At 41.2% G+C, this 15,991-nt stretch overlaps 1 protein-coding gene across 1 annotated transcript; it reads right to left on the bottom strand.

Moving 5' to 3' along the window:
• Positions 1-7,788: 7,788 nt before the first annotated feature.
• Positions 7,789-14,642, bottom strand: LOC112259710 (zinc finger protein 25). Its single transcript, XM_024434334.2, has 2 exons — positions 14,367-14,642; positions 7,789-8,968 (listed from the first exon to the last, which is right to left on the bottom strand). Exons 1-2 carry the CDS (start codon positions 14,536-14,538, stop codon positions 8,145-8,147), a joined length of 996 nt encoding a protein of 331 aa, XP_024290102.1. The 5' UTR covers positions 14,539-14,642; the 3' UTR covers positions 7,789-8,144.
• Positions 14,643-15,991: the final 1,349 nt, after the last annotated feature.

The following is a 15,991-nucleotide window of genomic DNA, read 5'->3' as shown; positions in this document are numbered from 1 at the left end:
AAGCACTTATGGCCTTTACCCTCTCTATCTAATCTTTATAATGATGTCCTGCTCCTTCCATAATAGATAATGTATTTAAGGGTCACCTCCTCCTCTTTGCCCTAAGCCCTTATGCACAGTAAAGCACATATGGCTTCGGCCATTACACTTATGTCTGTTTAATCTTTGGTTTCCTGTCCGCTTTCTGTTTGTGGTCTAATGTATACCTATCTTTGCTCAATAGTGTCATATCTGTCTCTATATGTAACAAAAACTACAACAAGACTCATATCTCCCTCACTAGCTTTAAGCACCAACTGTCAGAGCAGCTCACAGATCACTGCACCTGTACATAGCCCATCTAACTACCTCATCCCCATACTGTATTTATTTATTTATCTTGCTCCTTTGCACCCCAGTATCTCAACTTGCACATTCATCTTTTGCACATCTATCACTCCAGTGTTTTAATTGCTATATTGTAATTACTTCACCACTATGGCCTATTTATTGCCTTACCTCCCTTAATCTTACCTCATCTGCACACACTGTATATATACTTTTCTACTGTATTATTGTCTCTATGTTTGTTTATTCCATGTGTAACTCTGTGTTTTTGTATGTGTCGAACTGCGTTGCTTTATCTTAGCCAGGTCGCAGTTGTAAATGAGAACTTGTTCTCAACCAGCCTACCTGGTTAAATAAAGGTGTTCTCAACTGGCCTACCTGGTTAAATAAAGGTGTTCTCAACTAGCCTACCTGGTTAAATAAAGGTGTTCTCAACTAGCCTACCTGGTTAAATAAAGGTAAAATCAAATCAAAAATATTTAAAAAATCTTTATTTATTCACATTGACCTTTTAAATTTGGTTCTCTAGACAGTAAAATCAAAAAATATTTTACAAAAGTTCATTTATTTATTAGCATTGACCTTTTAGTCATTCAAATGGCAGACAGTTTTATCTCACATGCGCTGAATACAACAGTAAGTAGTAGATTCATCAGTAAAAGAATACAACAGGTGAGACAACCACATAGTGAAATAAAATACACAGGTGTAATAGACCTTACAGTGAAATGCTGAATACAACAGGTGTGTAGACCTCACAGGGAAATGCTGAATACAACAGGGGTAGTAGACCTTACAGTGAAATGCTGAATACAACAGGTGTAGACCTCACAGGGAAATGCTGAATACAACAGGGGTAGTAGACCTCACAGTGAAATGCTGAATACAACAGGTGTAGACCTCACAGGGAAATGCTGAATACAACAGGGGTAGTAGACCTTACAGTGAAATGCTGAATACAACAGGTGTAGTAGACCTTACAGTGAAATGCTGAATACAACAGGTGTAGTAGACCTTACAGTGAAATTCTGATTTACAAGCCCTTAACCAACAATGCAGTTGAAGAAATAGAGTTACGAAAATATTTACTAAATAAACTAAAGTAAAAAATAAAAAGTAAGGATCTGGGAATCTTTTCAGTCTCCTGAGGGGGAAAAGGTGTTCTTGTGCCCTCTTCACAACTGTCTTGGTGTGTTTAGACCATGATAGTTTGTTGGTGACGTGGACACCAAGGAACTTGAAACTCTCGACCCGCTCCACTACAGCCCCGTCGATGTTAATGATGCCTGTTCGGCCCTCCTTTCCTGTAGTCCACGATCATCTCCTATTTCTTGCTCACATTGAGGGAGGTCAGAGACTATTGTTTCATCAGAAAACTTAATGATGGTGTTGGAGTCGTGCTTGGCCATGCAGTCATGGGTGAACAGGGAGTACAGGAGGGGACTGAGCACGCACCCCTGAGGGGCCCCGGTGTTGAGGATCAGCGTGGCAGATGTATTGTTCACTACCCTTACCACGTGGGGGCGGCCCGTCAGGAAGTCCAGGATCCAGTTGCAGAGGTAGGTGTTTAGTCCCAAGGTCCTTAACTTAGTGATGAGCTTCGTGGGCACTATGGTGTTGAACGCTGAGCTGTAGTCAATGAACAGCATTCTCACATAGGTGTTCCTTTTGTCCAGGTGGGAAAGGGCAGTGTGGAGTGCGATTGAGATTGCATCATCTGTAGATCTGTTGGGGCAGTATGTGAAATGGAGTGAAATGGAGTGGGTCAAGGGTTTCCACGATGATGGTTTTGATGTGAGCCACGACCAGCCTCTCAAAACACTGTCATGGCTACCGACGTGAGTGCTACGGTGTGGTAGTCATTTAGTCAAGTTACATTTGCATTCTTGGGCACAGGGACTATGCTGGTCTGCTTGAAACATGTAGTTATTACAGACTCGGTCAGGGAGAGGTTGAAAATGTCAGTGAAGACACTTGCCAGTTGGTCCGCACATGCACGTCCTGGTAATCTGTCTGGCCCAGCAGCCTTGTGAATGTTGACCTGTTTAAAGGTCTTGCTCACATCGGCTGCGGAGAGCGTGATCACACAGTTTTCCAGAACAGCTGGTGATCTCATGCATGTTTCAGTGTTATTTCTTCAAGACAGAAGTTATCAGCAAAGTCAGTGCTACTAGAAAAAGACAAGCGCAATATATGTATATATATATATATACAGTGGGGCAAAAAAGTATTTAGTCAGCCACCAATTGTGCAAGTTCTCCCACTTAAAAAGATGAGAGAGGCCTGTAATTTTCATCATAGGTACACTTCAACTATGACAGACAAAATGAGGAAAAGAAATTCAGTAAATCACATTGTAGGATTTGTAATGAATTTATTCGCAAATTATGGTGGAAAATAAGTATTTGGTCAATAACAAAAGTTTATCTGAATACTTTGTTATACACCCTTTGTTGGCAATGACAGAGGTCAAACGTTTTCTGTAAGTCTTCACAAGGTTTTCACACACTGTTGCTGGTATTTTGGCCCATTCCTCCATGCAGATCTCCTCTAGAGCAGTGATGTTTTGGGGCTGTTGCTGGGCAACACGGACTTTCAACTCCCTCCAAAGATTTTCTATGGGGTTTTCTATTTGAGATCTGGAGACTGGCTAAGTCACTCCAGGACCTTGAAATGCTTCTTACGAAGCCACTCCTTCATTGCCCGGGCGGTGTGTTTGGGATCATTGTCATGCTGAAAGACCCAGCCACGTTTCATCTTCAATGCCCTTGCATTGTAGGCTTTGTTACTTTGGTCCCAGCTCTCTGCAGGTCATTCACTAGGTCCCCCCGTGTGGTTCTGGGATTTTTGCTCACCGTTTTTGCTTGTGATCATTTTGACCCTACGGGGTGAGATCTTGCGTGGAGCCCCATATTGAGGGAGATTATCAGTGGTCTTGTATGTCTTCCATTTCCTAATAATTGCTCCCACAGTTGATTTCTTCAAACCAAGCTGCTTACCTATTGCAGATTCAGTCTTCCCAGCCTGGTGCAGGTCTACAATTTTGTTTCTGGTGTCCTTTGACAGCTCTTTGGTCTTGGCCATAGTGGAGTTTGGAGTGTGACTGTTTGAGGTTGTGGACATGTGTCTTTTATACTGATAACAAGTTCAAACAGGTGCCAGTAATACAGGTAACGAGTGGAGGACAGAGGAGCCTCTTAAAGAAGAAGTTACAGGTCTGTGAGAGCCAGAAATCTTGCTTGTTTGTAGGTGACCAAATACTTATTTTCCACCATAATTTGCAAATAAATTCATAAAAAATCCTACAATGTGATTTTCTGGATTTTTTTTTCTCATTTTGTCTGTCGTTCCCATATCAACGATTAAAACATTCCCAAACCAGAAACCGTGGATTGATGGCAGCATTCGTGTGAAACTGAACGCGCGAACCACTGCTTTTAATCAGGGCAAGGTGACCGGAAACATGACCGAATACAAACAGTGTAGCTATTCCCTCCGCAAGGCAATCAAACAAGCTAAGCGTCAGTATAGAGACAAAGTAGAGTCGCAATTCAACGGCTCAGACACAAGAGGTATGTGGTAGGGTCTACAGTCAATCACGGATTACAAAAAGAAAACCAGCCCCGTCACGGACCAGGATGTCTTGCTCCCAGGCAGACAAAATAACTTTTTTGCCCACTTTGAGGACAATACAGTGCCACTGACACGGCCCGCAACCAAAACATGCGGACTCTCCTTCACTGCAGCCGATGTGAGTAAAACATTTAAACGTGTTAACCCTCGCAAGGCTGCAGGCCCAGACGGCATCCCCAGCCATGCCCTCAGAGCCCTCAGAGCAGGCCTCCCCCAGGTGGTGAGGGTAGGTAACAACATCTCCACCCCGCTGATCCTCAACACTGGGGCCCCACAAGGGTGCGTTCTGAGCCCTCTCCTGTACTCCCTGTTCACCCACGACTACGTGGCCATACACGCCTCCAACTCAATCATCAAGTTTGAGGACGACACTACAGTGGTAGGCTTGATTACCAACAACGACGAGACGGCCTACAGGGAGGAGGTGAGGGCCCTCGGAGTGTGGTGTCAGGAAAATAACCTCACACTCAACGTCAACAAAACTAAGGAGATGATTGTGGACTTCAGGAAACAGCAGAGGGAGCACCCCCCTATCCACATCAATGGGACAGTAGTGGAGAGGGTAGTAAGTTTTAAGTTCCTCGGCGTACACATCACAGACAAACTGAATTGGTCCACCCACACAGACAGCATCGTGAAGAAGGCGCAGCAGCGCCTCTTCAACCTCAGGAAATTTGGCTTGTCACCAAAAGCACTCACAAACTTCTACAGATGCACAATCGAGAGCATCCTGTCCACAAGCATTTCGCTACACTCGCATTAACATCTGCTAACCATGTGTATGTGACAAATAAATTTGATTTGATTTTATCACCGCCTGGTATTGCAACTGCTCCGCCCACAACCTTAAGGCTCTCCAGAGGGTAGTGAGGTCTACACAACGCATCACCGGGGGCAAACTACCTGCCCTCCAGGACACCTACACCACCCGATGTCACAGGAAGGCCATAAAGATTATCAAGGACAACAACCACCCGAGCCACTGCCTGTTCACCCCGCTATCAACCAGAAGGTGAGGTCAGTACAGGTGCATCAAAGCAGGGACCGAGAGACTGAAAAACAGCTTCTATCTCAAGGCCATCAGACTGTTAAACAGCCACCACTAACATTGAGTGGCTGCTGCCAACACACTGACTCAACTCCAGCCACTTTAATAATGGGAATTGATGGAAATTGATGTAAAATATATCACTAGCCAATTTAAACAATGCTACTTAATATAATGTTACATACCCTACATTATTCATATGTATATGTATATACTGTACTTTATATCATCTACTGCATCTTTATGTAATACATGTAATCACTAGCCACTTTAAACTATGCCACTTTGTTTACATACCCTACATTACTCATCTCATATGTATATACTGTACTCGATACCATCTACTGCATCTTGCCTATGCCGTTCTGTACCATCACTCATTCATATCTTTATGTACATATTCTTTATCCCTTTACACTTGTGTGTATAAGGTAGTAGTTTTGGAATTGTTCGGTTAGATTACTCGTTGGTTATTACTGCATTGTCGGAACTAGAAGCACAAGCATTTCGCTACACTCGCATTAACATCTGCTAACCATGTGTATGTGACAAATACATTTGATTTGATTTTCATAGTTGAAGTGTACCTATGATGAAAATTACAGGCCTCTCTCATCTTTTTAAGCAGGAGAACTTGCACAATTGGTGGCTGACTAAATACTTGTTTGCCCCACTGTGTATACACAGTGCATTTGTAAATCATTCAGACCCCTTCCCTCTTTTACATTTTATTATGTTACAGCCTTATTTTAAAATTGATTAAATAAATAAAAATCCTCAACAATCTACACCAAATAGTGACAAAGCAAGAGAAAAAAACAATGAGTCTTTCTAAATGTATTACAAATAACATAAAAACACAAATACCTTTATTACATAAGTATTCAGATCCTTTGCTAAGAACAATTCCCTTGAAAAGGCAGGAAGCTAGGAAGAAACCTTGAGAGGAATCAGGCTCTGAGGGCTGGCCAGTCTTCTTCTGGCTGTGCTGGGTGGAGATTATAAGAGTACATGGACATTTAGGCCATATCCTAGTCTCCCAATTTGTCTCCAACTATGCAGAGGCCTCTACTAGTCACCACAATGAGATCTGGGGTGAAGAGTTCAACATTAAGATCTTGGATGATATCTGGAGAGAAGCTCCATCTAGAATTCACTCTTGTTCCATCAATACCCCCAGGTATCAATTGATACAATACAAAGTACTGCATACTTCATTTCTCCGAAACTAAACTATATAGAATCTACCTCCATGTTTCTCCAATGTGTGACAGGTGTAAACTATATAGAATCTACCTCCATGCTTCCCCAATGTGTGACAGGTGTAAAACCCTTAGAGATCGATAAAGGACTCATCTTTGTATCGGTGACAGCATGGGCAGCACCATTGAGGCTATCTCCATTTTAAAGTAGTACATTTTCTTCTTCACGATTGGCTGATCCCTCCTGATGACCCAACAGATTCTGGGTCCATATTTCTGGATCTTCTGGATAAAGACCGGATTGTGAATGTTTACCTGACTGTCCTGTTGTCGTCACTATCATATTGTTGTCCTATTGTAGCTGTATGTTTTCAACAATATTCCACTGTGTTTTTGTGTTGTATTTAACTATAAAATAAATTAATATAAAATATATTTCAAAATAAGAAATTGTAACACAGGTGACTCCTGATAACGGCAACGGTTAGGGATTGATGTGACAGCGTGCACTAAACTAAAGAATGCAGTTATAAGGAGATTTTACAAATAATTTTATTGAGTTGGGACTGAAAAACACTGTAGTATACTTAAAACCGAGTTTGCACTTCTACAAAGTGTACTTACGAGGGGTCGATTATTAATCATTACTTCCCAAAAGATTCAACACAATATCATGAATAAGCAGCATTAGGTCAAAATGGATGAGAAATACTTTTGGACCGATGGAAGGAAGATATATTCTGTAAAAGTAAATATTTTTTCCATGTATCAATAACCACTCTCTCATCAGCTGGGAGACATTCTAAATCAAAAGGCCCAGGACTTCCTGTTTATAATAACCTGAAAACATCAGACAGAAAAGCAGACCGGCGAGCTTCCTACATTCCTACCATTCACTGTTTAATCATTACAACATCAATTTAATCAAATCAAACTTTATTCACATAAAATGTTGAAAAACACAACTTGCTTTTATATACCTTTATCTGAAACCCTCAGTGTGAATGATCCTCCTTTCCTACGAGTTGTCCACATCCTTGCATATTCCTCATCAGCTGACAGAACATGTCTTGTCAACTGAATTTTCCAAAGGTGGACTCCAATCAAGTTGCAGAAACATCAAGGATGATCATTGGAAAAAGGATGCACCCAAACTCAATGTTATAATCATATAGCAAAGGGTCTGAATACTTATGTAAATAAGTTATTTCACTAGCCACTTTAACTATGCCACTTGGTTTACATACTCATCTCATGTATATACTGTACTCGATATCATCTACTGTATCTTGCCTATGCTGCTCTGTACCATCACTCATTCATATATCCTTATGTACATATTCTTTATCCCCTTACACTGTGTATAAGACAGTAGTTTTTTTGGAATTGTTAGTTAGATTACTTGTTCGTTATTACTGCATTGTCGGAACTAGAAGCACAAGCATTTCGCTACACTCGCATTAACATCTGCTAACCATGTGTATGTGACAAATAAAATTTGATTTGATTTATTTAAAAATATTTTAAAAATATGTGAAAAAAATGATAAAAAACTGTTTTCACTGTCAATATGGGGTATTGTGTGTAGATTGATAAGGGCATTTTTTTATTTAATCAAATCTAGAATAAGGCTGTAATGTAAGAAAATGTTGAAAAAGTCAAGGTGTCTGAATACTTTCCAAATGCACTGTAAGTCAGTTTATGCCTCCTTAGGTACATTTTTATGATTGAAGCCTTTCCCACAGTCACCACAAATAACAGTGTATCATCCTGTGTCTGTATGTCAACAGTTAGGTTCCCCTTGACACCGAAGCTTTTCCCACAGTCACCACAGCTAAACGGTTTAGACAGTTTCTGCATGGTTAGGTTCTGCTTGAGACCGAAGCTTTTCCCACAGTCACCACAGCTAAACGGTTTAGACAGTTTCTGCATGGTTAGGTTCTGCTTGAGACCGACACTTCTCCTGTGTGAGTCTGTAAATGTGCAGTTAGGTGCTCCTTGCGAATGAAGCCTTTACCACAGTCACCACAGCTAAATGGTTTCTCTCCCGTGTGAGTCAGTATGTGTCTCATTAGGTCCCCTTTCTGGCTGAAGCTTTTACTGCAAAAAAAACATCTAAACGGTTTCTCTCCTGTGTGAGTCAGTTTATGCATGGTTAGGGTCCCCTTCTGACTGAAGCTTTTCCCACAGTCACCACAACTAAACGGTTTCTCTCCTGTGTGAACCCTCATGTGCCTGGACAGGTGTCCTTTTTGTTTGAAGGTCTTGCCACAAAAGGGCCATGTGCAGGTTTCCCCCATTATTGTGTTCAGATCCAATGGTGGGCTGCTGTCAAGTCCTACTGGGTTTCTGCTTACAGCTGAGCTGCGGCTGCAGGCAATGTTCTGATTATCTGGAGGATCACAGGGAATGTCAAGACACTTTAGGTGGTTCACAGTGACAAAAGGTTTCAGATCTACTGGTTTAGAGTCTCTCTCTCTGCCCTTCACAGTCTGGGTTTGGGGAAGAGTCAAGGACCAAAGTGGGTCCTCCTGATCACATTCACTTTTCACACCTGAAGGAATGAAATCGAACTCTATGATATCAGGCTCCAGACCTTGAAGCTGCTCTTCCTCCTGACTGGTCCTGACTTCCTCCTGTTTCTCTTTAATCTGTTTGGTATCTGGGTCCTCCTGCCCCAGACTGGGGCTCCACTCCTGCTCACAGTGCTGCTGCTCAGGGGAAACCTCCTCTTCTGAGACAGAGAGCTGCAGGGAGTCTGGAGGGAAGGAGCAGAAATTTGAATCAAACAGATGAATTCAAGATGTCTATGATCTATACAGCCTAGCAGATAGCTAGGGCCAGCTTCTAGACAGAGACTGTATTCTATACAGCCTAGCAGATAGCTAGGGCCAGCTTCTAGACAGAGACTAGGTACCAGTTTATTTATCCAACATTCCACTCCCTGTACTCCATGTCATTTTCCAAAAAGACTGGCCTTTCTGCCATCTTCCAATATGAACATTCTATCATTAATGAGCTCGAGGAGAACAGAGTATTTAATCCTGATTCAACAACCCTCACAGCTATCCTCCAATCACAACGATTATGCAAATATTGGAACTCACTCATTTTTTTTCTCTCCAGAGAACATGTTAGTATCTGGTTGCTAAGCAACTGTTATGTTCATCCAAACGAAACAGTTTTAAAGTTGCTAGCTTACATCTCAAACTAAATACATACTGCAAATCCAATCACAAAACATCTTAGCTTTGATTTTAAGCCTCAAAATACAAAAAAGATCATCAAGGCCAACAACCACCCGAGCCACTGCCTGTTCACCCCGCTATCATCCAGAAGGCGAGGTCAGTAGAGGTGCATCAAAGCAGGGACGGAGAGACTGAAAAACAGCCACCACTAACATTGAGAGGCTGCTGTCAACATACAGACTCAAACCTCTGGCCACTTTAATAAATGGACATAATAAAAGGTATCACTAGTCACTTTAAATAACACCACTTTAATTACTCATCTCATATGTATTTACTGTATTCTATACCATCTACTGCATCTTGCATGGCCATCGCTCATCCATATATTTATATGTACATATTCTTATTCATCCCTTTACATATTTTTATTTACTTATTTCACCTTTATTTAACCAGGTAGGCCAGTTGAGAACAAGTTCTCATTTGCAACTGCGACCTGGCCAAGATAAAGCAAAGCAGTTCGACACATACAACAACACAGAGTTACACATGGAATAAACAAACATACAATCAATAATAGAGTAGGAAAATCTATATACAGCATGTGCAAATGAGGTAGGATAAGAGAGGTAAGGCAATAAATAGGCCATGGTGGCAAAGTAATTACAATATAGCAATTAAAACACTGGAATGGTAGGATGTGCAGGGGATGAATGTGTAAGTTGAGATACTGGGGTGCAAAGGAACAAGATAAAGAAATAAATATAGTATGGGGATGAGGTAGATTGGATGGGCTATTTACAGATGAGCTATGTACAGGTGCAGTGATCTGTGAGCTGCTCTGACAGCTGGTGCTTAAAGCTAGTGAGGGAGATATGAGTCTCCAGCTTCAGAGATTTTTGCAGTTCTTTCCAGTCATTGGCAGCAGAGAACTGGAAGGAGAGGCAGCCAAAGGAAGAATTGGCTTTGGGGGTGACCAGTGAGATATACCTGCTGGAGCGCGTGCTACGGGTGGGTGCTGCTATGGTGACCAGTGAGCTGAGATAAGGCGGGGCTTTACCTAGCAGAGACTTGTAGATTACCTGGAGCCAGTGGGTTTGGCGACGAGTATGAAGCGAGGGCCAGCCAATGAGAGCATACAGGTCGGAGTGGTGGGTAGTGTATGGGGCTTTTGTGACAAAACGGATGGCACTGTGATAGACTACATCCAATTGGTTGAGGAGAGTGTTGGAGGCTATTTTATAGATGACATCGCCGAAGTCGAGGATCGGTAGGATGGTCAATTTTACGAGGGTATGTTTGGCAGCATGAGTGAAAGATGCTTTGTTGGGAAATAGGAAGCCGATTCTAGATTTAATTTGGATTGGAGATGTTTAATGTGAGTCTGGAAGGAGAGTTTACAGTCTAACCAGCCACCTGGGTATTTGTGGAATACACCAGCAGCGAGAGCGACATCATTGATGTATACAGAGAATAGAGTTGGCCCGAGAATTGAACCCTGTGGCACCACCATAGAGACTGCCAGAGGTCTGGACAACAGGCCCTCCGATTTGACACACTGACCTCTGTCTGAGAAGTAGTTGGTGAACCAGGCAAGGCAGTCATTTGAGAAACCAAGGCTGTTGAGTCTGCCAATGAGGATGTGGTGATTGACAGAGTCAAAAGCCTTAGCCAGGTCGATGAATACGGCTGCACAGTAATGTCTCTTATCAATGGCAGTTATGATATCGTTTAGGACCTTGAGCGTGGCTGAGGTGCACCCATGTCAATGACTGGAACGAATTGAAAAATAAAATTAAAAAAATTCACTGAAGCTGAAGACTCATATCTCCCTCACTAACTTTAAGCATCAGCTGTCAGAGCAGCTTACCGATCACCTGTACACAGCCCATCTGTAAATAGCACACCCAATTACCTCGTCCCCACATTGATATTTATTTTTGCACCCCAGTATCTCTACTGGCACATCATCATCTGCACATCTATCACTCCAGTGTTAATGCTAAATTGTAATTATTTCGCCACTATGGCCTATTTATTGCCTCACATCCCTAATCTTACTATGTTTGCACACACTGTATATAGATTTTTTTATTTTGTGTTATTGACTGTACATTTGTTTATCCCATGTGTTTTTGTCGCACTGCTTTGCTTTATCTTGGCCAGGTCAAGGTAAAGGCCAAAACAGTCAAACATTACATCTAAACATGAATCGATTCACAATTCCGGGACAGATCTAGAAACATAAATCCCACTCCTTTCATAACACATGCAAAGCATGTGTTATTCATGTGAATGCAAAGCACACACTTCCTCTACACTGTTTTAACAATTTCAGCCAACAGCATTATGACAACACGTTTGTGGCATCCGTCTTCCATTTATATTTCATATTTTACACACAGGTGTTATGAGAATCACCTAATTATCCCATATTTTACACACAGGTGTTATGAGAATCACCTAATTATCCCAGGTAATCAACTCTGATTTACAGTTCGAACTTATAAAAGACACACCCTTGTCCACTTACCCATCATCCCAAGGGCCTTATGCCCTTGGGGGAATTCCCATCGCCATCTTGGCGGACGGTCCAAATCATTAGCCAAGCAAGGGAAGTTTGCAACGTAAGCCCCTTAGCTCTCGTTTTTTAGTCGAGTTTGCGTGTGTACAATTATGTTCACTCCAGGGCCTGAAACTCGCCATAATTCAATTTGCGACGATTGTACATCCGCTAAGAACAGTCAGCGAAAACTTAAAAACAATGGAGAAGTTAACGTACAAGTGTAAATAAAAACGAATGCAAATTGGTTTGAAATTGTGTTACTAATGCACATGACGGCACAAACACACCTCGTAAAAAGTCAATGTTTTGTTTGGTTATCTTTTGGAAATTGTAGAAATACAAATGTTCCTTCAGAAGTTCTAGCTAGTTATCTAATTCATTTGCTAGCTATCATACAGTATGCATATTAATAATTTTATATTTAATAAGTAGACATTCACTCAATTGACTAGCGCATATAAAGCACCCACATGCTACTGGTAGCTGAAAACACAGTCATCACGGGATGAACCAGTGACGAATTTCCGAACAAGGGTGGTCCATTTAAAAATCATTTCTCGTGAGCCAAATTGTAAATGCAGTGTTTAAAAAAAAACTTAGTCATAAGGAATTCTTATCACTTTACAAGGTGCCTGTAACACCTAAAGATTTTGCAATTGTTTTAGATGCCATTCCCTCAGGTGTTGCTATGTTATTCAGGAACGTGTCAAGACCTGACCCTCAGAGCCTACCTTCCTTTGACACATCAGTAGGAAAGATTTGCTTCTCTTTTGGTCCATTCAACAACAGAGCGATACGAACCTTTTTTCAGCAGGATGTTGTATATCTAATGTCATGCCTTATTGGAATGGATTTATTGATAATATCTGTTGGGAAAAAAGTTTGGATGTTGCCCCACACATACCTACTTGTGAACAAAATTAAGGAAGTTTCCTTTAAAAAATGTCATAAATATTATCCTGCCAACCACTATATGAAGACGTTTATTAAGGAAAACATCAACTCAAATTGCTCCTTTTGACCACCCAGAAACAGTGTTGCATATTTTTTGGCATTGTATTCAATGAAGGAAACTGTGGCAAGACATCAGTAGATTTATAATTCAACACATTTATGAAGATTTTACACTATTGTGGAGAGATGTACTGCTTGGATTCTTTACCTACGATAGAAATAAGCTGAAACTAATTTTATGTCATTCATTTCATTATTCTTTTGGCCAAATTTCATATTCACAAATGTAAATTTAGAAACAAAACACCACATTTTCTTACCTTACAAAAACAAATTGAACTGTATTTTAAGATAATTAAATACTCTACTAACAAAAAAGCTGTTAGAATTGTAAGTGTCTGTATGTCCCTTACTATCCCCTCAGCCCTCAAATTAAGTGGACACTTCTGATGACGAGTATACACTTACAGGGCGAGGGAGGAAGAAATTATTAAAAGATCTAATTAACAACAAATCAATATAGGAAGTACGTGTGGGAACACAAGTGTGTGTGTGTGTGTGTGTGTGTGTGTGTGTATAAATAATATAAAATTGGACTAGGGGGTCTAGGGGCGGGGCTAGCAGCGGGCCAGGGGGTACAATATTACATTACACAAGGACCTTAGGATAGGGTGTCTTAAGTGTTTGGACAGCAGCCTCTGTCTTCCGTCTCTTTCCTTAAACACGCGTTGTAACAATGAGGGGGGTCGATTAATCTCACCCAGGTGCCCAAGCAAAGTCGGCTCAAAATAAGTGACATAATAAAACTATGTGTTGTTGGCTAATTAGTAAGATTATGTGATTGCTTTTGATAAAAAGCTACCTTCACAATGAAAACTAATTAGAAAACGCAAACATGTATTTTTACGGAAAATATATGTTGTATGTTTCTGAACGATGCACCATCCTACATGGTCGACAAAATGACCGAGCAGTGTCTTTGCCCGGTTCAACCAGGGCCAGCATAAAATAACAAATAACTCCCTCATGGAGATATGGCTTTGTGAAAACATTAACCCTATAAAAAGTTAACGATTTAACATCGTGTATTCCTCGATAATATGAAAGATAAAGGTCGTTCGACTTACAAAACCGTACCGCAAATGATGCGTGTTAATGTTCCTGAACTCCCCTTACTGAGAGTCACGATCAAAGGCTACATAGCCACAGATATAAGAATGATTAGAACGGGTGTCCCTATTCAAGTCAATTATGCTATAATGTTTAGATGGCGGCCATTACGAGTGTACACATAGGAGTACAGCAGGAAGAATATCCAGCAATCTGTGCTGTGATTTGTTGAATCAACTCTAATGACATTACAACTAATGCATCCCCATTGCATGAGCCGCATCAGTTAGAAGCCCGTTCTATTCATTTTTATTTCTATGTTCATAACTACGTACCTATTCTCGATAACGTTAGTGGTATCTCTGGTGTGATCCGCAGCATTCTCCGTAGCCGATCATTCTCCTCCTGGTACTCCACTACCGTTTTCTCAACTGCCCCGACAATCTCCACAACAGCCGCCGTTAAACGCTCATTTAGAAACACACTCAACAACTGTAGTTTAGTCATTGTCAGTCGAATGAGAGTTGGGTAGCCTATTTAGTATTGTCAGTTGGTCTTTCTTTACTACACACAGAGAACGTTGAAAATCAAAACAAGTCGTCTCCAATCCTACTTCCGTACTCTAGTCAAGGAATTTTAGAAAATGCATTTTATTCTAGTGGGTGGTTGGCTTAGAAATGCACAACAGGCGCCGCCAGCTGGATGGGAGTTTACTGCTGTGTAAAAGGCAGCCTATAGACCCGTAGTAAAGGGAAACAATAACCACGCTTAGACAAACAGTGGTTATCATACAGGTGCGGCCAAATATATTGGCACCTTTGCACTGTTCTTAAATAATGACCTATTTCTCAAATAAATTGAAATTGAAAAAAGTACGTTGGTCTCCACACATTACTGTATTGTCAACATTGCAGAACTTGAATTGGGGGGGACTTGAATTGACCCTTAAGTCTTTAAGTGTCCTTAAGTGGACACAACTTATTGAACCACTGCTCCTACTGCTTAATTCACAGTAAAAGCCGTTTCTGTGGCACATAGTGAATAATTTATATTCTTTAAAGCTGGAATCCTTAATGGTGAAACTGCCACTTTTGTTTGAGATATTATACCAACAAAGAAGTTTACAGCAAACAACGAACACAGTTTTTTCTCTCCCTCCGACATCACTGCACGCTTCAATAGAACAGAAGAATATGTCCTGCACAGGAGGTTGGTGGCGCCTTAATTGGGGAGGACGGACTCGTAATGGCTGGACCGGAATCAGTTCCAGCTATTTATTATGAGCCATCCACTGATGTACTGCAATTTGTTTTTACCACGCTGCTCATTTACATTTAGTCAACAAAACAAAAACGCTATAACAATGGCGCTGAGGTGAACAGTGGCACTGTTTCGCCTAATGTGGATTCTGTCTATAATAAGTCAGTGAGGTTGATGCTGTCAGAGACAGATTGAAACGGTTTATCGTGGTGAAAAAAAGTAGATCTCGTTGTGATTTAGTAGACCCTGGTGTGATATAAAGACACATGTTAGGCTTGCCTAACGACTCACCTTGAATTGAATTCCTCTGCTCTGTCAATCGCTACATACGTTCAGTCTGAAACTGTCATTTGTGTGACTTTAAAATGAGGGGCGTTGTACAAAACAAATTAACCAGCGATTGGATCTTCTCTAACAAGTCTAACCAATCAGAGTTACCAAAGTTAATGATGTCATCACGTAGTCCTGCTCTAGCCCAACCCTTCGGTTTCTATGACCAATCAGAATGTGTTGGCCAGAGCCATGTGGATGGGTAGCCAGGCAAACGCGGGTTTAAAGCCAGTGGGTTTAAAGCCTAATGAAGGTCCATCTAGGACCCTTCGGCGGAGGGCATGCTGCAGCTCAAGTTCAGGGTACAACACCTTTGTGTTCAGTCAATCAAACGGTCAAATCAAACCTGACTTCGAGACATATTAAATGT

This window comes from Oncorhynchus tshawytscha, linkage group LG10 (genome assembly GCF_018296145.1).
Source record: "Oncorhynchus tshawytscha isolate Ot180627B linkage group LG10, Otsh_v2.0, whole genome shotgun sequence".
NCBI classification, from domain to species: domain Eukaryota; kingdom Metazoa; phylum Chordata; class Actinopteri; order Salmoniformes; family Salmonidae; genus Oncorhynchus; species Oncorhynchus tshawytscha.
This window is presented reverse-complemented; position numbering and strand designations above follow the sequence as displayed.